This window comes from Schistocerca nitens, chromosome 2 (genome assembly GCF_023898315.1).
Source record: "Schistocerca nitens isolate TAMUIC-IGC-003100 chromosome 2, iqSchNite1.1, whole genome shotgun sequence".
In the NCBI taxonomy this organism is placed as follows: domain Eukaryota; kingdom Metazoa; phylum Arthropoda; class Insecta; order Orthoptera; family Acrididae; genus Schistocerca; species Schistocerca nitens.
Window position 1 is genome coordinate 638,678,762 of NC_064615.1, and position 25,849 is coordinate 638,704,610.

Sequence of the window (25,849 nt, forward strand, 5' to 3'; positions counted from 1 at the left end):
GAATACGGTATTCCTGCTCGTCTTGTTCACGAAGTTCTGTAAGAGTTGTTGGTTGACAAGTAGCACGAGTGTCTTCGCATCGCACCATGTCCCACAGGTGCCCGGCTAGAGACAAGTCAGGAGATCGTGCTGGCCAGGCAAGTTGCTGCAGATCTTGCGGAGCACGTCGAGTTTCACAGGCAGCGTGTGGGCGAGCATTATCCTGCAGGAACAACACATCGCTTTCCTGTTGCAAGAACGGCAGAAGAACGGGTCTAACAACATTCTGCACGTACCGAGCACTCTTTAGTGTCCCCTCTAGAAAAAAACAAAGGTGAACGAGAGTTGTAGCTTATCACACCCCAGACCATAAAGTCAGTGCGTCTTGGACGAATGGACTCTACGAGACAGCGCTCATCATGTGTACGACGTACGCGCAAACCACCATCACTTGCGTGCAGGCACAATCAGCTTCATCGTTGAAGACCACGGAGTGACATTCCACCTCCCAAGTAATCCTCTGACGGCACCAGTCGAGGCGTGCACGTCGATGCCTTGACGTGAGTGGAAGACGGGCTAAAGGTAGGCTTGTCGTAGTCCTACTGCTAATAACCGGTTCACAACAGGTCGTGTTGATACGTCTGGGCTCACAAGCCGTCTTATCTGAGCTGTGACAGCTGCACGATCTGCCACTGCTGCCCTAACGATACGACGATTCTGGCGGGCATCTGTGCTGCGCAGACGTCCAGAATGTCCTCTACGGGTGTGGGAATGTTCAGGTGATTGCTGATACCAGCATCGGCGGACACCTGACGGAGCACGTCCAACTAGTACGGCAGTTCTCAGAAAGGACTATCCTGCTACTCGGAAGGCTGCTATTTGAACCCTTTCAAACTGTCCTAGTTGGCTGTAGGAAGCACGAGTGTGTCTCCGTGGCATGGTTGCCTTCTTGCTTCACACATTTGCAACACATTGAGCCTTCTGTCTGCGAGCATTCCCTATTGAAGGGTAGATACAGATGGCGTTCTGGTAGCTACACCATCACACTATCTGTTGGTAGACATGTTGAACTATTATCAGTACATATACTATCCCCCACATGGCATATGCCGTCAGCGGATCGAAATCGACGTCGTCTTTCCAGGTGTACTAATTTTTTCCGGCAGCGTAGTTCAGTCGTCTTCGACTACTCATGGAGAATGGACGTGCTCAGTAGAACTGAGCTCAGGCTGTAGCATTCTTCGTCTACGTGTGAGGAATGTGTCCTGCAATTTGTGTCGTACGTTTTTGTTATACCCTCTATTTTACTAATCGTGTAATAGTGGTAGTGACAACAACAATTATAACTGACTATAAAAACAACAGGAAAACAAACCTCAGAATACATATCCAGAAATTAGACGTACATACAGCTGTTTTCAATTGCGCCGCATGTGTACAGCTATGCACGGGAAATTGTCTTTGAGCATATAGTCTGCAGATTTTAAGAAACTATTGGCATACAATTGCAAATTATATCATTCTTTGCTGTTCATTTCTAGTTGCATGTAAGAAAAAAATGCGTATAATATTCATATTTATAAAATAGTGTCACAAATAAGAATCAACACGGAAATTCTTTACGAATCTCAGGAAATAAACCATAATCAAGACAGAAAAATGTCTGAGTAATATATTTTATACTGATTACAGTGATAAAGACGTGCATAGTGTCACGCCTCGAAAAATAGTAACAAAGTAATTAGTAGAGAATTATAACTGACACTATACAGTAAACCATAAAATTGTTCTGAACACTTCAATTGAAAGGATTAGCAAAAGCAAAATATGTCATTTTTCAAAACTTAATATTTTGCAACCCAGCATTAATAACAGAATGTCAGCATAATTGAAACTCAAAATTATAAAGCATAAAAGTTTTGACACTAAGAAGCTCAGCATTAAGCACTGCTGTAGATGAATGCATCGTGTTTGAGGAGGAATGGCAGCCCTTTCTTTCTCTCGAGAGCCGAAACCAAAGAAGGTAGGAATGTAGGACGCTGGGGTCTGGAGCGAAGTCGACATTCTGACTTTTGCCAGAGGTGTTCCTCTGTGGTCAGATCGGGACTCAGGGCAGGTTAGTCCATTTCAGCAATGTTATCCTCCATAAACTATGGCCTCACAAATGCTGATTTATGATAGGGTGACACAAATCATCATCGTTTCTGAACTGTTCCTCTGCTGTACGCACTACACAGTGCTGCAAAATGAGTTGATATCCTTCAGTATTTAACTTTTCCTGAAGCGAAATATGGGGACCACACCTACTACGAGAAGCATCCCCATACCGCAACACGCTTCCTCCGTACTTCACCGTTGGCACTACACGTCGACCATTTGGAAGGACAAGGTGTCAACTAACACTTAATTCGTTTGGTGTAAATTTATGTCAAAGTTTCATTAACTCATTATTCAATTGTTTCTATACGTACAGTAATGGTTTTTTGATATGGTACTGGCCAACGTTTGTCACAATGGACTGTAAAGAATATTTAGAATAGTACTGTAATAAAAGTTCAACATAACTGTGTTAACCTTCCCCCTAGATCATTCTTTGTAAAACTGATGTTGCAAACAACCTCTGAAAACTACAAGAAATCGGTATCTGATCATGAAACTTCCTGGCAGATTAAAATTGCTTGCCGGACCGAGACCCGAAATCGGGACCTTTTGTCTTTCGCGGGCAAGCGCTCCACCGGCTTCTGAGTCGTGCTTGGGTAGCTCAGATGGTAGAGCACAAGACCGCGAAAGGCAAAGGTCCCGAGGTCGAGTCTCGGTCCGGCATACAGTTTTAATCTGTCAGGAACTTTCATATCAGCGCACACTTCGCTGCAGAGTGAAAATCATCCCCCAGGCTGTGGCTAAATCATGTGTCCTTTCTTCCAGAAGAGCTAGTTCTGCAAGATTAGCAGGAGAGCTTCTGTGAAGTTTGGAAGGTAGGAGACGAGGTACTGGCGGAAGTGAAGCTGTGAGGACGGGGCGTGAGCCGTGTTTGGTTATCTCAGTCGGAATGCGGCACGGTAGCTCACCGGTCAGAGAGTTTAGCTGCCCTCCGTAATAAAAAAAAAAAACTGAGTTAATGGATCAACGCACTTGAATAAGCGTTATGGTACGTCCATCCCGAAAAAATAGAATTAACGGAAAAAAGGTCGGTAGAGCCCTTGCCTACGAAAAGCAAATGTACCGAGTTCGAGTCTCGGTCCGGCACACAATTTTAATCTATCAGAAAGTTCCATATCAGCGCACACTCCGCTGCAGAGTGAAAATCTCATTCTGGTATCTGATCATGCTCCTCAAGATGTCACGCACTTACCTCAACCCTAGTTTTTTCAGTCAATTTATAAGACCAAATTTCCTTTTCCTTGCTTTTTCTTCCAAAAATGAACAATTTACATGGTAGATACTTCCTCTGTTTAAATCCTAATGTTTGTTACGATAGTAAGATTTGGTTTATGAAAACTAATAATTATACAAACACTCAACTTTATCATTACTTCCAAGAAAAATAATAATTAGAAATTAAGTTCCAACTGTCAAAGAGAAAAATTGCCATCCCAACTAATCAAACAAAGTGATATCAGCTGGGACTTCGGCGTTCTTCTCGCTCAGCTATATCTCCACAGAATGAAGCGTGTGCACGTTCTGCCTGTAGCAGAAATCAGGTACAACATTGTCACACTAACAAATCAGTTTATTCGATTTTGTGAGTTGGAACGCTGTCATTCCAAAGCTTCGACATGATCGCAGGTAACCTTCTCGAGGCATTCGCCAAACCCAAAACCTTCCGTCGGATTGGCACTGGATATAAGGTAATTCATCACTGCATACCACTAGTTTACAGTCACTCCCTGTCCAATGGCATCGTTCTTTACACTACTTTAACTGTCGTTTAGTACTGACTACAGAAATGCATGACTTGTGGGAGCTTTTCGACTATTGTACATTTTGTATCCCGCCTAGAAGGCGGCGCGTGGGTCTGCTCCTGAAATCAGATTTTTTTTTCCTTCATTGATTTTCCATCCCCCCTCCCCCCCCCTCCCCAAGGGGGCGGGTTGGCAGCGGCTTAGTACGCTGCTCTTCAGCCGACAGAATTTTTAAAACATAAGATAAGAAACAATAAAAGCAGGCAATAAAACGGTGACGTAAATTGTAAAACAGCGGAAAATTGTGGAAAGTTAAAACATAAAACAAATGGTGGGCGATGACAATAAAATACACAGTAAGCAGACGGGGAAAACAGTAGACAGACAATTAAAAAACACGGCGACAGTCTGGTTTCTGTTCCAAGAGAGATAAAAATCACACCCAGCGACAGTATGATGTCCGTTCGCAACACTTCGGAAAAGACGCACAACACTACAACACTTAATCACTGGAAACACCGCACTAAGAAATCGGCACGAAGATGACACACCACAGCCAAGGGCAGAAGGGGGGGAGGAAGGGGGGGTGAGGGGGGTGATATCTGACAAAGAGGCCTAATGAAAGAAAGCGAGTAGGAGCAGGTGAGGTAAAGCACGTCGGTACTGCAAGTAGAGTAAAAGTGGTTTTACTATAGTCCAACCCGAATTATACACTTCAATACGTAGCTTGGTACAGGTGAGCACGTAGGTGTGCAGCCAAAGTCCAGATAAGAAAGCCTCAATAGCTAGTTAGGCTAAAGCGATGGTTCTCGGCCGTCTGCTCTTCATGAACTGGACGAAAAAGAGCGGCGCTCGTTGAGCTGCACTGCGTCGGCTAGAGGAGGGCGCTGTCGTCGGCGAAGGTCTTCCGCTCTTGTAGTGCCAACCTACGCTGTGGCATCGGAACTATAGATACCACAGTACCCCATTCGCCCCATGCACAGTCACTGTGCTAAGTGGATTAATGGTGACACTTTGTAAATCACGAATGACTCCCTCCGCAAATTTCATGTTTTTTTTTTTTTTTTTTTTTTTTTTTTTTTTTTTTTTTTTTTTTTTTTACAACCACCCTCTGCAATGCTCCACGGTCCCTGTTCGTCAGCACAAGAGATCTGCATAGTCTTGGTTCTGCTGTGGTTGTTTCTCCACATTTCCACTTGACAGTCACATCACCAGCAGATGACTTTCTGCAGCTGCAGGAGGAGGAGGAGATTAGTGTTTAACGTCCGTGACAATGATATCATTAGAGACGGAGCACAAACTCGGATTAGGGAAGGATGGAGAAGGAATGCGGCCGTCCCCTTCCGAAGGAACCATTCAGAAATTTCCCTTAATAAATTTAGGGGAATCACGGGAAACCTAAATCAGGATGCCCGGACGCGGGTTTGAACGTCGTCCTTCCGAGTGCGAGTCCAGTGTGCCAACTACTGCACTATCCCGCTCGGTGACTTTAGTAGCTTTAAAAGGTATGACATTTTCGTTACTCAGGTAGCATCAAATGAGTAGCCCACGTTCGAAGTCACTGGGCTCTTCAGCGCGACCCATTCTGCCGTAACTGTTTTTCTGCTGGCTTCACGATACCCCCCGCCTCCTTTTATACTGGTGGCTCCATCACTCGTGACACCTAGTGTTCAATTCATGGAGGTAAAAATAAGACGAGTTGTTATGACGTCACAAACTTGAAGCCGACCCAAGTGAAGATCCGCCATGTTAGCTACCCCAAAACATTCGCTTCTGGTGTTTCGATTCCGTGAAGTCGTAAAGTGTTTTGATAAAAAATGCCGGCTTGCGTCGCTTACGGGTGTACTAATCGTTCTGATTGCAGTCTAAAGTTTAAACAAATCTCATTTCATTCGTACGTGGACTTATTTAAGAGCTATTTTCTTATATACACTTGAAATTCTTATGCACTGTAAAGTTTTACAGTATGGTTTTATTTCTGTGATTTGACTTTAGATTTCCTGTCAGTCCAACGCGAAGAGCTCTGTGGAGGTGAGCAATACACTTGGTTTTCAGTGTTTGGTGATTCGCAAGTAACTGAAAAGTCCTGGCAAAAATATCCTGGATATGGGGACTAGTGTTTTAAAATTCGATAATTTAATATAAAAGTAATGTAACTACATGTAGTTAATTAAATCTTCAGTAAAATGTGTGGAACACCTGTTACAGTGGTTGAATTATAAGTACTTAAAGGGTTGCATATTTGTTAAAGCAAAGTTCCATATCTAAGTGCAGGCTATTTACATCATTACATTGATCACTGTGCTGTCCTGTTACCCTGTAAACTGCTGTTATTTGCCGCACTGAATGTCACTTGGTAGGTAGAATTTAAGAACAAAGCACATGTGTAAACTACAGTGTGCCTGACAGTCTTAAATTAAGTTCTTTTCCTTCGTAATTTAACGAATCTTTCACTTTGTTGACATGACAGCTGGCTTGTTTATATCATCCCTGCATACATCTAGGGGACTCCATAGGAAATAAGGTAAGTTTCTTGCAAACTTGAACATTTAAAATTTGCATTTGACTTGAAAATGCAGCGAATACAAATCGGTGCCTTTAAACTATCAATCATTGCTTTTGGAGTTCTGGCTTTATCAGTTGTCGACACAAACACAATGAAAGTGAATAGAAATGGATTACGAAAGCACGGTTTTCATAGCACATACTTCTCGTCTCGATTATTCGAAGTGTATGAACAAAAAGGAATTACAGTACTGAGGCCAGAAGCGTAATATTTTCGTGTCGTATTGCTGTATCTAATACGCATTTAAGACCAGAAAAACGTCTGAAGTTGCGTTTCTTATGCTGTGTTGTTCATTAAAACAGTGTAACTTTTCAGAATGAGAGTTTCACTCTGCAGCGGAGTGTGCGCTGATATGAAACTTCCTGGCAGATTAAAACTATGTGCGCGACCGAGACTCGAACTCGGGACCTTTGCCTTTCGCTGGCAAGTGCTCTACCATCTGAGCTGCCGAAGCACGACTCACGCCCGGTACTCACAGCTTTACTTCTGCCAGTACCTCGTCTCCTACCTTCCAAACTTTACAGAAGCTCTCCTGCGAACCTTGCAGAACTAGCACTCCTGAAAGAAAGGATATAGCGGAGACATGGCTTAGCCACAGCCTGGGGGATGTTTCCAGAATGATATTTTCACTCCTCACTCTTTCACTCTTCGCAGGAGAGCTTCTGTAAAGTTTGGAAGGTAGGAGACCAGATACTGGCAGAAGGAAAGCTGTGAGTACCGGGCGTGAGTCGTGCTTTGGTAGCTCAGATGGTAGAGCATTTACCCGCGAAAGACAAAGGTCCCGAGTTCGAGTCTCGGTCGGGCACACAGTTTTAATCTGCCAGGAAGTTTCAGTGTAACTTTTACTATATAAAATGAATATCGCGTGCACAAGACAGAAATAACGAACAAGAAGCAACTGTAAACACTTGTCTGCTAATGTTTTGGGGGATCCAAGATGGCGGCGGGCCCCGCCCACTGGCTTTAAAACGACGTACAGCGTTAAGTCTGTAGCGCCGTCTCCCCTTATTCTACCTCCATGGTTCAACTCCACATTACCTAGATTGTGTACACTGAAGTGAAAGACTCCTGCAACAGTGGCCTCTCTCTGCCCGTTGCAGACGAGGACACGCGCATCATCAGCGGCAGCGACGCCAGCCTGGGCCAGTTCCCGTGGCAGGCCGCCGTGCGGCTGGACGGGCGCAGCTTCTGCGGCGGCTCGCTCATCACGCACCACTGCGTGCTCACCGCGGCACACTGCGCCGACGGGTACGTCTGCACTTCACTCTTTCTAATGAACCACCCCTTCCTGTAAAGTAAGTTTGAGATTTATTTTTCTTTTCTGAGATTCCTTTCAGAACCTTTATTTTTTTTCTTAGGATTTTTTTTTTTTTTTACTGGAATACTCTCTTTCAAATTCTGAAGGTGGCAGGGGTAAAATACAGGACCGAAAGGCTATTTACAATTTGTACAGAAACCAGATGGCAGTTATAAGAGTCGAGGGACATGAAAGGGAAGCAGTGGTTGGGAAGGGAGTGAGACAGGGTTGTAGCCTCTCCCCGATGTTATTCAATCTGTATATTGAGCAAGCAGTAAAGGAAACAAAAGAAAAGTTCGGAGTAGCTATTGAAATCCATCGAGAAGAAATAAAATCTTTGAGGTTCGCCGATGACATTGTAATTCTGTCAGAGACAGCAAAGGACTTGGAAGAGCAGTTGAACGGAATGGACAGTGTCTTGTAAGGAGGGTATAAGATGAACATCACAGAAGCAAAACGAGGATAACGGAATGTAGTCGTATAAAATCGGGTGATGCTGAGGGAATTAGATTAGGAAATGAGACACTTAAAGTGGTAAAGGAGTTTTGCTATTTGGGGAGCAAAATAACTTATAATGGTCGAAGTAGAGAGGATATAAAATGTAGACTGGCAATGTCAAGGAAAGCGTTTCTGAAGAAGGGAAATTTGTTAACATCGAGTTTTGATTTAAGTGTCAGGAAGTCGTTTCTGAAAGTATTTATATGGAGTGTAGCCATGTATGGAAGTGAAACATGGACGACAAATAGTTTAGACAAGAAGAGAATAGAAACTTTCGAAATGTGGTGCTTCAGAAGAATGCTGAAGATTAGATGGGTAGATCACATAACTAATGAGGAGGTATTCAATAGAATTGGGGAGAAGAGGAGTTCGTGGCACAACTTGACTAGAAGATGGGATCGGTTTGTGGGACATGTTCTGAGGCACAAGGGACCATCAATTTTGTACTGGAGGGCAGCGTGGAGGGTAAAAATCGTAGAGGGAGACCAAGACATGAATACACTAAGCAGATTCAGAAGGATGTAGGCTGCAGTAGGTACTGGGAGATGAAGAAGATTGCACAGGATAGAGTAGCATGGAGAGCTGCATCAAACCAGTCTCAGGACTAAAGACCATAACAACAACAGGATTTTTTTAGTCAGCAATCTTTCAGTCAGCAGTCTTCAGCCGACCAACACAATTTTCCATCTTGTGCTAGGGTCTCCATACCTATCTAACAGGCCGAACATTTTCCAAAATACATTTTGAATTTTCGAGTCTTTGTCTGCCCCTGCTGTTTTCCCCTCTATTGGTCCTTACAGGTACAGATTAATTAGCCTTGGACTTAAGGGTCTTCTTCATCTTCCCCGTACCACTTCCCCAATCCATATTTGATTTGTTAACTTCCGTGCTTCAGTCGGTAAAAGCGGAAGCCTTATAGGACAGCTTTATTGTCCGTCTATTTGTCTGTATTTCTGTCCGACAGCTACAAATCTTTTTTCTCAGGAACGGGAAGAGGGACCGAGTCGACATTTATGCCACATACTGAGGTCCACAGTCCCTTGGCGGTGTAAGAAATTGAAACTTCTAAGTCAATACAATCAAAAGATACGGCCATTTATGTCAAATACATTACTGGCCATTAAAATTGCTACACCAAGAAGAAATGCCGAACAACCATCTCTGACCGTAATAACGGCCTTGATACGCCTGGGCATATAGACACACAGAGCTTGGATGGCGTGTACACGTACAGCGGCCCATGCAGCTTTAACACGATACCACAGTTCATCAAGAGTAGTGACTCGCCTATTGTGACGAGCCAGTTCCTCGGCCACCATTGACCAGACGTTTTCAATTGGTGAAAGATCTGCAGAATGTGCTGGCCAGGGCAGCAGTCGAACAAGAGGTGACCGAGACGTGTAACCAACGGCACCCCATACCATCACGTCGGGTGATACGCCAGTATGGCGATGATGAATACGCGCTTCCAATGTGCGTTCACCACGATGTCACCAAACACGGATGCGACCATCATGATGCTGTAAACAGAACCTGGATTCATCCGAAAAAATGACGTTTTGCCATTCGTGCACCCAGGTTCGTCGTTGAGTACACCATCACAGGCGTTCCTTTCTGTGATGCAGCGTCAAGGGTAGCCGCAGCCATGGTCTCCGAGCTGATTGTCCATGCTGCTGCAAACGTCGTCGAACTGATCGTGCAGATGGTTGTCGTCTTGCAAACTTCCCCATCTGTTGACTCAGGGATCGAGACGTGGCTGCACGATCCGTTACAGCCATGCGGATAAGATGACTGTCATCTCGACTGCTAGTGACACGAGGCCGTTGGGATCCAGCACGGCGTTCCGTATTACCCTCCTGAACCTACCGATTCCATATTCTGCTAACAGTCATTGGATATCGACCAACGCGAGCAGCAATGTCGCGATACGGTAAACCGCAATCGCGATAGGCTACAATCCGACCTTTATCAAAGTCGGGAACGTGATGGTGCGCATTTCCCCTCCTTACACGAGGTATCACAACAACGTTTCACCAGGCAACGCCGGTCAACTGCTGTTTGTGCATGATAAATCGGATGTAAACGTTCCTCATGTCAGCACGTTGTAGGTGTCGCCACCGGCGCCAACCTTGTGTGAATGCTCTGAAAAGCTAATCATTTGCATATCACAGAATCTTCTTCTTGTCGGTTAAATTTCGCGACTGTAGCGCGTCAATTTCGTGGTGTAGCAATTTTAATGGCCAGTAGTGTATTTTGATACTTGATAACTCATTCATCAAAACCTAGCTACTTCTCATTGACCTAGAATCATGAAATTCGGCAAGCAGTGGTTTTTCACCGTACAGTTACAGGAACAAACCGAAATGGTGGGTTTGTAGTTATATCACCCAAACAAAAAGGTTTTCACATTTATTATCTAACTGTCCGTCTGTCCATCTGTCCGTTAAGACCCTTTTCCTCAGAAACGGGTAGCTTATCGAGTGAAAATTTATGTCACATACTAAGGTACATAGTCCCTTGTCGTCGTAATAAACGCAAGTTTCTAAGTCAACCCTATCAAAAGATACGGCCATGTATGTCACGTGTTTTAATACTCGCAAACTCATTCATCAAAACCTGTAAAGTACTTCCCCTTGGCCTAGAATTATGAAATTTGGCAGGAAGCAAGGTATCACGGCAAAAGTGAAGATTGGTTCAAATGGCTCTGAGCACTATGGGAATTAACATCTGAGGTCATCAGTCCCCTAGACTTAGAACTTTTTAAACCTAAGGACATCACATACATCCATGCCGAGGCAGGATTCGAACCTGCGACCGTAGCAGCAGTTCGGTTCCGGACTGGAACGCCTATCACCGCTCGGCCACCGCGGTAGGTTAAAAGTGAAGAAAGAAATCCGAAAATCGTGAATTGGTAACTATACCACAAAGAAAAAATATTTGTTTCTTATTTGTTGTCCGGATGTCTGTCCATTCATCTTAACAGACGGATCCCTTCCTCTCAGGAACCCCTAGACGTATCAAGTTGACATTTATGCCACACGCTGAGATCTATAGTCCTTGGCGGTGTAAAAACCTTAAGCTTTAAATCAATTAAATCAATACATCACCCATTTATGTCACATTCTCACTTGCAAACTCATTAATCAAAATATAGGGTGGTTATCGTTGGCCTAGAATCGTAACATTTTGCAAGAAGAAAGGATTCATAGTACGAGTAACGGGAAAAAACGGAAATTGTTAATTTATAATTATATCACACGAAAAAAGTCATTTGTTATCCGACTGTCTTTGTCCGTCCGTCTGTTAAGATCTCTCTTTCTCAGGAACGGGTAGACGTGTCAAGGTGAAATTTATATCGCATACTAAACAAACTCACTCTTTAAAACCTATAAGGTTCATTTACTGATGAAAGCTTTCTTGGTGTGTGATAGTCTACTTCCGATAGCTTTCTTACTCCGACTTCTTTGACGGCACAGTTACCAGTGAGGTGTTCCTTCAGAAGCTTCAGACATCCATTTTACCTGCCATCCGAGACTTGTATGGAGACGGAAGAGTTTACTTTCAACAAGATGGTGCCCCAGCCCACTACCAAAATCGTGTTAGGGCGTATCTCGGCGAAAATCTACCAGGAAGATGGGTAGGCCGTAGAGGTGCTGTGGAGTATCCACCACGTTCCCCAGACCTAACTCCTCTGGACTTTTTCCTGTGAGGAACACTAAAGGACGTCGTTTATAGACAAAAGCCACGCACATTGGATGAACTTCGAGAATCCATCGTACATTCATGTGCAAATACCCAACTGAACACGTTGCAGTCAGTAGTTCGTGCTGCAGTTCGGCGGCATCGTTTGTGTGTGGATGTTAATGGTGACCATTTCGAACACCTACAGTGATATCTTTAAGTTGGACTTTAAGCTACACTTTCACCAAAAATGAGACAACTCCGTCAATTAGTTTGCAAGTTATGGACTTTTAAAAAGTGAATACATTTTTGGACCCCTATGTATATAAAAGGCAATGTCTAGACTGACTGCCTCATCATCGCCCAGCCCAAACCACTAAGGACAGAAACATGAAATTTGTAGGTGTTGATCTCATAGAGTAGGCGTCGTTCAAGAAGGGATGTTTCGAAATTCCACCCCTAAGGGGTAAAAGAGGATACGTCGCTACGAAGACAGTTTTGAAACTGGACCAACAAAAATTGGTATCTGGTTTCTCAGTCAGAGATAAAAAAATACGTGATTCACTATTTTCGGAAATTTAATCCCTGTGGGGGTGCATTAGTGGACGAAGATTTTTTAAAGTAATTCGTTAGTTAAAGAACTACTAAAGTATTTTAAGATACATCAACCAAAACTCGCATATGATATCTCGGTTACGAATAATAATACGTGGTTTATTGGTTTTGGAAATTCAATCCCTAAGCTGATGAAACAGAGGATGAAACGTTTTATATTTCATTGTTAAAGCATTTTTAAAGCTAAATCTATGAAAATTGGTATTTGGCTTTTTTTTAGAAATAAAAAGATAGGTGTTTCACTCTCTTTGGAAATTCAATTCCGAAGGGGGTCAAAATAGGGGATGAAAAGTTTTATGAAATTATTTCATTATGAAAGAACTTTCAGAGCTAAATTTATGAAAATTTTTATTTAGCTGCTCTGTTAGAAATAAAAAACACGCGTTTCACCTCGTTTTGGTAACTCAACTCCGAAGGGGATGAAATTTTTAAATAAAGCGTTTCATTATATTAAAAAAAGTTAAGAGTAAATGTACTAAAATGGTATTTCACTTTTCAGTTAGATATAAAGAAATACGTATTAGAGGTGAAAAAAGTTTCTATGGGAATATCAGCACGAGAACGGAAAAGGCTTGATTAACAAAAACCATTCGGAAACAATCATGTTTGTATGGCCTTAATTAGTGAGAAAAATTTTGGAAGGTGTTGCAATTTGTGAACACAATAAAAATTCGATAAAAAATACAAAAAATCTGTGCAAACAACAGAGTCTACGCGAGTGAAGCAGTGGGGGCTAACCTAGTAGTGCATAAAATCAGAATGTGTCACTAGCCCATCGCTCTGTAACACAAGTTGGTCCATATACGAACATAACGTAAACTTAGAACAATAAAGACGTTTTCTCGTAACTTCTTTTATCTTTGTTTTCTGCTACCATAAAACTAACGTTCTGACCATCTCCACCTCTCCCCTTGCTCATCACATCAAGGAAAGTCGGTTGTCGCAAAAATGTGCGCCATTTATGATCTATGACAATTTAACCCATTATTCGGTGACTCCGTATCACTTGAAGTCGCTCTAACAGTTTCGTATTCCATTTATATTCTCTCCAGTAGATCCGGAGATGACATTCAGTTCCATTCACTACATTTCATCACTGGATAAGATAAAAGACGAATGATCACAACAATTTCGCAGTGCTTTCTTTCGTTCTTTATTCACGTATTTGGTATAACGTGACGTTTGTCCACAGGGTCACGGATTTCGCCATATCCCTCGGAACGCTGTCGTCCGCTCAAAACGCCGAAGGAGCTGTCACAGTAACGTCAAACCACGCCATCGTCCACCCCGACTACTGGTCGGACGGCAGTACCACCGACAACGACGTCGCGGTCGTCCATCTTTCCGAGATGGTCATGCCAAACGGTAAGGCTTACAACTTGCGTTACACCTGTCAACAATTAGGCACTAATTTTTTCGTTGGCCCAGACTCGGATAATATTTGCGGGTTGTTTTATTGATGTAATAAGCTGGCTAAGCTACTAGGGTTACTGAAAATGATGATACAGCTGCTTATAGCTTGAAAGTGTTGTTAATAAAATTCCTTATTTAAACTAGACTGAACTGCATGCGACTGCTTTAGTCTTTAATAAAACTTGCATCTGACAGCGTATTTAACTGAACTGAACTTTATCTGACTGCATGAAAATATTGTTGGAAAATTAATACTCAAAATACACATCTGACTGCATGAAAGTTTAGTGGTAAAAATAAATGAAAGTCACCCACCTGCATCTGACTGCGTCTGTGGACTTAGCTCGTGCACTCCTTCCCGTTTAGCCGATAATAAAACATATATTCAACTCAGCCGTAGTGCAATGGCATAAAATTGTCATTCTAGATAACTTTACTCATTTTGGGCCTGTTTGTTACCTAATAAAAATTCTGTCCTGATCTGAATAATTTGCCAACTGTGCAATGGCATATAGATTATTTTACTTTCATAAGTGAAATTATTAGCTTTACTCATGGGAACTTTAATGTACCTTTTGGTTCAATGCAAGCACAGGATGGCCGGCCAGAGTGGCCGAGCGTTTCTAGGCGCTACAGTCTGGAACCGCGAGACCGCTACGGTCGCAGGTTCGAATCCTGCCTCGGGCATGGATGTGTGTGATGTCCTTAGGTTAGTTAGGTTTAAGTAGTTCTAAGTTCTAGGGGACTGATGACCTCAGAAGTTAAGTCCCATAGTGCTCAGAGCCATCAAGCACAGGATGCGGAGAACGACATAAGGTGTGAGATGAAACTCTAATTTTATCTAAAAAATATTTATTGTTCAAACTTTAAAGGCACATGTGAAAAACTAAAAAAAACTTCCATAGCATGGATTTACGAGAAAGTTTCACAAAACGCTTATTGCATCAACAATGGGATTTCTATCTAGCTTTTAGACATTATTTAACCAAAGAAAACCTATTTTATTAATTATTCTTTCTAGTTTCCCCAGGTATATGCCGAGTTCCGCTCAATATATACACTCCTGGAAATGGAAAAAAGAACACATTGACACCGGTGTGTCAGACCCACCATACTTGCTCCGGACACTGCGAGAGGGCTGTACAAGCAATGATCACACGCACGGCACAGCGGACACACCAGGAACCGCGCGCGGTGTTGGCCGTCGAATGGCGCTAGCTGCGCAGCATTTGTGCACCGCCGCCGTCAGTGTCAGCCAGTTTGCCGTGGCATACGGAGCTCCATCGCAGTCTTTAACACTGGTAGCATGCCGCGACAGCGTGGACGTGAACCGTATGTGCAGTTGACGGACTTTGAGCGAGGGCGTATAGTGGGCATGCGGGAGGCCGGGTGGACGTACCGCCGAATTGCTCAACACGTGGGGCGTGAGGTCTCCACAGTACATCGATGTTGTCGCCAGTGGTCGGCGGAAGGTGCACGTGCCGTCGACCTGGGACCGGACCGCAGCGACGCACGGATGCACGCCAAGACCGTAGGATCCTACGCAGTGCCGTAGGGGACCGCACCGCCACTTCCCAGCAAATTAGGGACACTGTTGCTCCTGGGGTATCGGCGAGGACCATTCGCAACCGTCTCCATGAAGCTGGGCTACGGTCCCGCACACCGTTAGGCCGTCTTCCGCTCACGCCCCAACATCGTGCAGCCCGCCTCCAGTGGTGTCGCGACAGGCGTGAATGGAGGGACGAATGGAGACGTGTCGTCTTCAGCGATGAGAGTCGCTTCTGCCTTGGTGCCAATGATGGTCGTATGCGTGTTTGGCGCCGTGCAGGTGAGCGCCACAATCAGGACTGCATACGACCGAGGCACACAGGGCCAACACCCGGCATCATGGTGTGGGGAGCGATCTCCTACACTGGCCGTACACCACTGGTGATCGTCGAGGGGACACTGAATAGTGCACGGTACATCCAAACCGTCATCGAACCCATCGTTCTACCATTCCTAGACCGGCAAGGGAACTTGCTGTTCCAACAGGACAATGCACGTCCGCATGTATCCCGTGCCACCCAACGTGCTCTAGAAGGTGTAAGTCAACTACCCTGGCCAGCAAGATCTCCGGACCTGTCCCCCATTGAGCATGTTTGGGACTGGATGAAGCGTCGTCTCACGCGGTCTGCACGTCCAGCACGAACGCTGGTCCAACTGAGGCGCCAGGTGGAAATGGCATGGCAAGCCGTTCCACAGGACTACATCCAGCATCTCTACGATCGTCTCCATGGGAGAATAGCAGCCTGCATTGCTGCGAAAGGTGGATATACACTGTACTAGTGCGGACATTGTGCATGCTCTGTTGCCTGTGTCTATGTGCCTGTGGTTCTGTCAGTGTGATCATGTGATGTATCTGACCCCAGGAATGTGTCAATAAAGTTTCCCCTTCCTGGGACAATGAATTCACGGTGTTCTTATTTCAATTTCCAGGAGTGTAGCTTATTATGTGCGTAGCGCCAATTCTTACTTTGATGCTGTCACGACCCGGCTGCCTCCTGCAGGCATCTAGCTCCGACTCGAAACACGTCTACTGTCTCTGCGCATCTCCTCACCACTACTCAAACTTTTACCGCGTGCACCTAGCTCTGTTAGGTGTCAAAGGTCTTACTACTCGAAGATGTACTACTCGTCCAACCTTGCGGTTGGGAACTATCGACATTTTTCACCGGCTCTATCCTGATCGAATCTCAGCACATACCTTTCAAGCTTTAAGAATACTTATTTCGTTAGCGTCTTCTGATGACTGCATGACAAACTATAATGCAGCAGACCTAAGCTGTGTCAGCGCTGTGCTCGAAAAGTAAGTCTTAAGCGGACGTGTCGGTTCAGCATCCGGTACCTCTGTTCAAGTCATGCTGTGGAAACCCGTCAGGTCTTTTAGCTGGTTTTGCGAGGTATAGTGTTTGTTCATTTCCTGCCCACCAAAAGGGGACGAATTCGAAGATTTCTATATAGCAAAATAGCTCAAATGGCTCTACGCACTACGGGACTTAACATCTGAGGTCATCAGTCCCCTAGACTTAGAACTAAAACTTAACTAACTTAAGGACATCACACACATCCATGCCCGAGGCAGGACTCGAACCTGCGACCGTAACAGCCGCGTGGTTCCGGACTGAAGCGCCTAGAACCGCTCGTCCACTACGGTCAGCTCTATATAGCAAATAGTACATGAATACCTTATTTCCCTCCATTGAACAATATCCGATCCTCTACTTCGCTTTCAAATAAAGTAAGATACATTCATTATCCAAACTATTCGTGAATGAACAAAAGAATGAAGCCGAAAATTTTATTTCCGAAGAAGTTACACACTATGAAAAAACTGTCTAACTTTGGTCCTATCAGAATAGCTACGTTTTACATCGATAGGTTAAATTTCCTTCGAGTGGGTAGAGAATTTCGCTTGAATTAGCTTGTTAAATGTAAAAAGTTCAACTTTCGTAATAGCTATCATCAATGTGATTGATTAACATTCACAGTCAGGGATACCCTTAAGACACCCAGCCACTAAATCTGTTATATGAAAAATATACACGGGTACATATACGATAATGTAACTTGGACTGTTTGAGAGAAAATTGAACTAAACTTTGCACATGTTCTCATTATGTTATTGGCTTTTTTTCCAATTTTTTGTCAAATAATTTGATCAGGACGTTGCTGGACCTTTTGGAACACACGCTATCTCACGAGGAACATTTTCTCAAATGTTACTTGGTAATTAGAGAAACAAATCTGTGTACCCGTTCTTTAATATCAGTCTTAGATCTCTCCCAAAAAAAATTTTAAGTTTGTGATGTACAACAACATTTGTTTCACAAAAATTTAAATAAATTAGACAGTAATGCACTTTGAAAATTTTGTACCACAGGAGGTTGTGTTCTAGCACATAACAAGTATTTAGCGAAGTTCACCTTGTTATCGGCAATAGTTCAGGAGAAAATATTCCTTATGAAATGGAAAATTAAAGTTGCGAGAAATGCAGAAAAAATATTTTATTAGTATTTATGCCAGAAATTAGTATCTTAATGTTGGCCATAACACATGGCCTTTTAGGTCTTCATGTAACTCTTTTCTTCTAGTCTGATCCTTCTGACGTGCCCTTTGTCAATATCTTTCACTGAGATTTCAGAAGTAGGAATTCGCACATCATCAATCTTCAATACCTTTTCAGTGAAGCAACCTGCATCGAATCCTAGTCTCGTAAGTGTTCCGACTCTTCCAGTGCTGCCATAACTGACCACCAGAGAAGTATCATATGAGGAAATTTTAACAACAGTAGACGAACGAAATGTTGCTTTTCGGCATTTCTTATAAATGAGAATATTAAAGCTTTCGTTTGTGTCTTGTGTTCCACAATGTGTGCATTTCTTTAATAAATTGTAAGTAATCGCACCACAGACTTCCGCAATCTGCAGATTTGTTCTCTGATGGAAGGAAATAACAAAATATCGCAAACAAGACAGACTCGCTTAGAAAAGGGGGCGTGGCACTACGTTTTGGTTGAAACCAGATGGTTTTTACATCATACGTAGCACGAAATAAAATCTGAAAATTGGAGACAATATTTCTAGTGTACTACACAAATAAATGCTTGCAAAAAAAAAAGAAAAATTCAGCGTTCTTGACCAACTTTAGACACATCCCCCCCCCCCCCCCCCGTAACGAATACGGATAGCTGTGGCTGCTACAGCATCATCTCCCAGTGACAACCGTAACTGAGCAGGCTGTGTTGTGGAAGTAAACAAGCATTAGTGTGGAAAGAACTTCGCACTACTTCTCACACTTATCAAATTGTCAAGATTTCTTTTTTTTTCCTTCACCATTGCAACTATGTGACACACTTCTTACAAACAAAAACGAAGTATAGTTGTGTGTTTGTTTACTTGCAGACGTAATAAACGTCATTCGGCTGCCGTCTGCATCTCAGGTGAACGACACGTTCGCCGGCCTGACGGCGGTGCTCAGCGGCTGGGGAAAGCTGTCTGACGGTGAGTGATCGACTGGCTGCACGTTTCCGGGGTAAACAGCTGCCCTTACCTTAGCCGAAGCAATCTGACCTTTGACGACAGCAAATCATACGTAAACGTAGCAGCCATCTAGAAATTGTAACTACTAAAATGTGTCTTACTTTCGTCTCTCTGTTGTGCAGAAAGCGACTCAGTGAGCCCCACGCTGCAGTTCACTGAACTGACCATCATCGAGAACTCCGAGTGCGAGGCTGCTTTTCCGGGCGCCATAAGCAACGACCACATCTGCACCAAGGGGGCTACCAACGAGAGTCCTTGCAATGTAAGTAAGAGTTCACGTTTACTTCTTATTAGTACAGAATTCGAAAATCTGGGAGCCATTTACCTGCTCGTTTAGAGCAGAGCGAGGTTGCTAGCTTGCGAGACAAAGAGATGAGCCTCAATCGAATCAAATCCGCACGCCGGATCAACGACGCCATCCACCTTGCACATTTCTATAGGTGCGCCAGTTTACACAGCTGCGACTAGTCTGACATTACTTGTGGTTCAAAATTTGTAACGCTTACTGATGACATAAGACTATCAACCAAGGATCCAGACACAACCTTAGCAACTACTCTTCAGACGATAGCTGAAGACTCCTGCAAGCTATTCACAGCTAACAGTTTGTCTTAATCTCAAAAAGTCTCATATTATGCAATTTCAGACAAGCAAGAATGAACCTCTGGCACAGAAGCAGACTTTAATGGTAATACACAAAGTGAAGCACTAAGCAATGATCCTCGAGATTCAGCCTTGACGTACACTAATCAAAAACCTCAGTTCAGCATGTTTTACCCTTAGAAGCATCTGTCATTGTGTTTTCGTAAAGACAAGAATGTTGGCTTCTAACGAATTTTATCACGATTTGTTGTTCTATAAAATTATCTTCTCACGCAGTGCACCTAAAGCAAGTAAAGTGTTTAGTCACCAGAAACGAGCAGTAAGACTGCTGTGTACAGCTGACCACACTTCCAACAGAAACATTTTTAAGGTTCTTTCAGTTCTTATTCACTTCAAAATATACCTACTCATTGACGGTTTTTGTTCCTAACACCAACAAAAAATGTTTCAACTTAACTACGAGCTTCTATTTACTGTCATCTACACAATCATCAGACACAAAAACGATTTAATATAGTCTCTGGTTTTTTTTTTTCGGTTCAGAATGGGATTATGTTCTCTAGCATAAAGCTATTCAACAAGCTTATATATAAAAAAACTGGGAATCCCAACCAATTCAAAAGAAAATCAGAGACATACCTCATTAGCTATTCTTTCTACAAATTATCTGAGTATCTAGAACCAAGGAGTGAAACGATCTTCTAGCTACGAGGCAAGTAACAGTGTTCCTCGCATAGTTGCGACAGTAACATCTAAACAGAACTATTATTTGCAGATGTAAGTAAAAAAAAATCATATGTAACCAAGTAAATATTAAGCTATACTCAGGAGATAAATAGTAGCTATGTAATACAAGTGCAGAAGCAGCATCTCTTTCCAAAATGGGAACTTTCTCTAATTTTCTCTCTAATTTATTTGATGAAGCTCCACTGGCGTAAGCATGAATAGTAATAGTTCATTGTTAATAAAGTTAACAGATTCTAGTTTCTATGTCTTGATTGTCTTTTGTTAACCTTCGCAATACCAAGTGCGTGGGGAGGGTATTTTACGCCCACCTATTGTAATCTATTCAATTCCGTTATATTTTAAGATTTTGAAAAAAATATTTATTGTTTTTAATGAATTCTTCTACCAGATTTTTGAGTCAACTTAACCCAGTAGCAGTAGATGTCACTTTTCCCAATGACTGTCACATTCAACATTTTCAGTTTCAGGAACACATTTACACATCTACATCCCTTTAAAACTATGTTTTGAGTAAAAGTCAACAATAATTAACGAATTTTGCATTTTTATATTTTTTATAGTGGGCGTTAAGTAACCCCTCTTCGGTAACACACATTATTGAAAGTGCTTTCATATTGCTAATAGTGTGCTAAAATATATTTCAGGTTCTAGACCCTACTTACGAACCAATATCTCTCTAAAAATATGTTGTTAATATGAGTCAACAACAACCAACGAATTTTGCTATAGAGAATGCTTTGGTAGTGCTAGGATTAATGGATACCTTGACTCCTTCTACATACTTGAAGGTTTTCCTTTCAGATAGGGAATCCAGAGCACGATGAATGAATCAATCTTCTTCACTGACTATTCTGGTTGTGGTTTGCAACTGGTTTCTCTCACAGTTTATGTGACTGCTTGTCGACATTCCAATGCTCAGCTCAGGAATACAACACACAAACAGTTAAAATAACAATTTTTCGTGATTTGCAGGTAAATTGCATACACGACTCCGTCCCATTGCATTAAGGTGATGAAGTACCAGCCCCCAGTCTGGAGTGTAAATGTCAGAATCAGAATGAGAAATGTCTCATCAGGTTTAACTCCATAATGAATGCGGAAACTAAAGGCGACCTAGAAGAGGTTCGATATCACGTCCGCACTTGTGGAACTGCATCGAATCACGGCGAGGAACAAGTCAATCACTTCAAGCTACGGAATCTTCTCCTTTATTTAACTTGTGCCGAACTATTGATCATTGTACATATTTAAAGTGAAACAACTGCTCTAATTTGGTCTTGTAAGCAACACCGACGTCTTGTGAGATTTGTCGAAAAGCTAAAAGCGTCATGTTATGTTACGAAATGCCAGAGGAAAGAAAGTTTAGCTGCTGCATTGTGGCTGGGGGGGGGGGGGAGGGGGGGGGCTGTTCGGAAACTAAGGAACGACCGGTCGCGAAATCGAAATCACTCTCAAAATCGGATGAAGATTTGCAGAGATGTTTTGGGCAGTGTCTCTAGTGGGAGGACATAGAAGCAATTCAGAGGCTAGATTTCTTACTGGTAGGTTTGATCATCAAGCGAGTGTTACGGAAATGTTTCAGGACCTCGGGTGGGAGTCTATAGAGGAAAGGAGGCGTTCTTTCGTGAATCGCTACTGAGGAAATTTAGAGAACCAGCATTTGAGGCTGACTGCAGTACAATTTTACTGCCGCCAACTTATATTTCGCGGAAAGACCACAAAGATAAGATAAGAGAGATTAGGGCTCGTACAGTGGCATATAGGCAGTCATGTTTCCCCCGTTCTGCTTGGGAGTGGAACAGGGAGAGAAGATGCTAGTTGTGGTACGAGGTACCGTCCGCCACGCACCGTATGGTGGATTGCAGAGTATGTATGTAGATGTAGATGTAGTATGCCTGCACATACCGTTACATCGCTGTTCTCAGTTCTAAGCGCACAGTAAGCGCGAAAAGAAACCTAGAAAACATTGTCTCCCGCCAAGTATCGATGCCTAGCAGGAGATATCGCCTGATTTCGTGCAGCCCCACCTAATGTAACAGTCATGCAGTTTCTTCTTCACGACATTTGTTGGCCGCACACCGCAGGAGCAATGAGGATCCTCCTGCAGCGTTTTCGATGGTCAGTGTTTGATCACCCACCGTTTAGCCCGTACGCGGCTCCCTCTGATTTTCATCGCTTCACAATGAGCTGCATTTCCAGCATAGAAAATTGTCGGAAAGCAAGAGAGACTGCGTTCTCTGACGAGGGTACTGGAAAGTTCGTACAACGCTACGACAAATATGTAAGTCGGAGCGACGACTGTGTCGATCAGAAACTGGAAGATGTAGCTACCTGTTGCAAACAAAACACTTTTGATATTCACTGTGGTTTCCATTCCGCGACCAATCGGGCTTACTTTCCCAATAGCCCCCGTATTACTGGAGTGTGCTAAGTTTTCGTCTGGTCGTTGCCACTCGGCTCACGCTGACCGCGTCTCGTGCGCAGGGCGACAGCGGCGGCCCGCTGGTGGTCCAGGAGGCGGACGGCCAGTGGACGGAGGTGGGCGTCGTGTCGTTCGTGTCGGACGACGGCTGCTCGCTGGGCTTTCCGGCGGGCTACGCGCGCGTCACCACCTACCTCGACTGGATCAACGAGAACTCCATCCACGACGGCCGCCGGCAGTGAGCCTGTCTGCGGGCGGGAGGGGCCGCAGCGCACTATTTCTCATTTCTAGAACGCCACGACGCTCCCTGTTAACCGTAGCTTAATTATGATGTGACAATGTATACTGAGGATATAAACCAGCAATCAATAAAGACGCATATAAGTTGCATAAAGCAATCAGTTGTATACCATTACCAACATCCACAGTATGCAATTACATCACAAGCTATAACTAGACCTTCGCGTGCGAAGAAATACAAAGTATCAAAATTCTACAATAATACTTATGTTTTGTTGTAAACCCACTTTCGACTTTCTAGGCTGCTGTCAAACAAATTAAGACAGTCCTCACAACAGAGCTACTAGCTGTACAAACACCGTTATTACCAAAGTTGGTGACATGTAAATATTATAGGCATGTACCAAAAACTCAAAATGCGATTGCTTCAGTTTCACATTAGTGCAAAACAATAAATATTATTTAATGATATGCGGTATTTTTTAGACTAGAGATGGCTCGTTCGCGGACTAACGGGTCCAAAGAAACGGTTCACCAAGATGAACGGAACGAGCGAGGAACGAATTCTAGGGAACTGTCTTTCAAAGTTCACTTCGGTCGCGGCTTTCTACTTATATTTCCCGGGAACGGTAAACGGTCGGTCTCTTTCCCGCAACGGCACGTCGGCCGGTCTCGTTCCAGCCTCGGTCCCGTCCCCGTCTGTCTCGGTCTCGGTCTCGCTCGGCCGGACTCGTCCTTCCTCGCGTGGTCAGTCGTTGCAGTTCCACTGCCGACTGCTCATAGTTAGTTCATTATCGAGTTCTTCGTTTCGTTCGCTGCTCACGCCCATTCTAGATCTGTTTCAAACCTTTTTTGAACTCTGTACTTCTAGTTCTTTTTGTATTCTATTCAGCATCCACGACCGGTAATTAAAACGTATTTTATAGTTACGTAAATTACATAAAAACTACATGGTGTGTAATACATACTTTTTTACAGGTAACAAAACGGCATATCAGCTTACTTCACTATTTCGATAAACAGCAGAAGAAATACTTGTAAAAAGGAAAGACCTTTCTTGTTATTACACATGCAAGGGAAGTCGGCACGGCACACACGACTCGCCATCTTCCATCTTTTTTTGATCCAAGGTAAAAGGGCATGTTCATTGTTATGGAAGGCAGACCGACGTACAGCCGAATGAAGCCCGCGCTCCATAATCGAATGTCTGGTGTCAGATTTTATAAAGAGAATATGATAACTTTTACAATATTATTTCAGTGGTACAAGGTGGCGCCCGAAAAATCGGCCCCGAGTACTTGACTGCTCATTGTCGCCCATCAATTGTCATCTATTGTTTCGAAGTTGTTGTTTGCATTAGCTTATTTGTTATTTCCTCACTGCCTAATTATTACATGTTTATCTATTCTGCTCGTAGCGGTCAACAAATCGTGCGTAATTGGCTAGCAGTCTGTACTCGGAGCCGGTTTTTCGTGCGGCATCTTATATAGTTTCACTGCGATCACCCACATAAAGCTACAGTTGCCTAACGAAAGGTTTTGCAGAATCACAAAAATTACAAGTGTGTGAGAATTCTGTTATGAATAAAAACTCTGTGCTCCAGGGAGGAGGCAAGTGCCCCCTCTTAGCGCCTTCCATCTTCAGTCACCTATGCGACTTATCTTCGATTTTTCATAAAAACCATATACCAAGCACAATTGAATGGTGAACGAGTAGGAATGAACGGTTCCCAAAAAGAGCTATCACCAGTGAACTAGTTCCCAAGGATGAACGAGTTTGTCCATCTCTATTTCAGACTCTAAATATATGAGTATAAATCCCTAAACCCTACGTCTGACAGACCTAAACGTATTGAACTACACAAGTTATACAGATATTTGTTGAACAGTCCAATACCTAAACGAACTGAAACTGAAATACATAAAAGAAGGTATGAACCCATAAACGTTACAGTATATTTTACTCGAAGATTAAAGAATATAAGTATAAAAGGGCAAACAGAGTGTCAAGTGAGTACAGGTACAGGCTACTATGCACATGGAAGAAATCCAGAGGATGGGGAAGGTAACAACCTGTGAAAGAAGAGGCGGAGGTAATGGACAATGCAATGTGAGAAGAGAGACGACCACCTGGCTGCTGCTACTGTAGGATTGGTAAATAAAAACAACCGTATTAAGGCACGATGCTGTAACACAACGGATAAGTACGTAGTAGCACACACTGTTTACCTTTGTGATGTTACGTGATCTAGATCGTTGACATCCCATGACATCAAAGGCCACTACCCTAGTCAATGACATCACCACTGTGACATCATAAGCAACGCCCTCTTTCTCCATGGCATCACCTGTACGACAGATGGCAGAAGATTTAAAAATTAAAGATGACAGTTGGCGTGAAATTTACAAATTAAGATGATGGGGATTTCAAAATTAAATAAAATTTAGAATATTAAAAACTGAGAGATGGTGGTAAATTTAAAAATTAATTAAGTTTCAAACTATGACAAAGCAAGACAGCAGTACTCGATTACTTATCAAAACCTCCCACTCCCTCCCTCCCCCCCTCTCTCTCTCTCTCTCTCTCTCTCTCTCTCTCTCTCTCACTCACTCATACACACACACACACACACACACACACACACACACACATACTCACACTAAAACACACACACTCACACTACAACACAAGTAGTGGGACAAGGCCAATGTCACCTCACTTTCCATTGTTGCCAAATATATTGAATATGGCGGATCCTAGATGGCGGCGATAGATCTCGCAACATCGCAATGACGTCATAGCAAG

At 43.3% G+C, this 25,849-nt stretch overlaps 1 protein-coding gene across 1 annotated transcript in view; it reads left to right on the forward strand.

Annotated features, from left to right (window-relative positions):
- LOC126234534 (brachyurin-like) overlaps positions 1-23,202 on the forward strand; it is a 41,443-nt gene extending 18,241 nt beyond the window's left edge. The window contains exons 3-7 of the mRNA XM_049943230.1: positions 7,548-7,695; positions 13,731-13,903; positions 18,895-18,993; positions 19,155-19,294; positions 22,867-23,202. Of these exons, the coding sequence (XP_049799187.1) occupies positions 7,548-7,695; positions 13,731-13,903; positions 18,895-18,993; positions 19,155-19,294; positions 22,867-23,046 (740 nt within the window). The 3' untranslated portion in view covers positions 23,047-23,202. The remainder of the gene's footprint in view (positions 1-7,547; positions 7,696-13,730; positions 13,904-18,894; positions 18,994-19,154; positions 19,295-22,866) is intronic.
- The last annotated feature ends 2,647 nt before the right edge of the window (positions 23,203-25,849 follow it).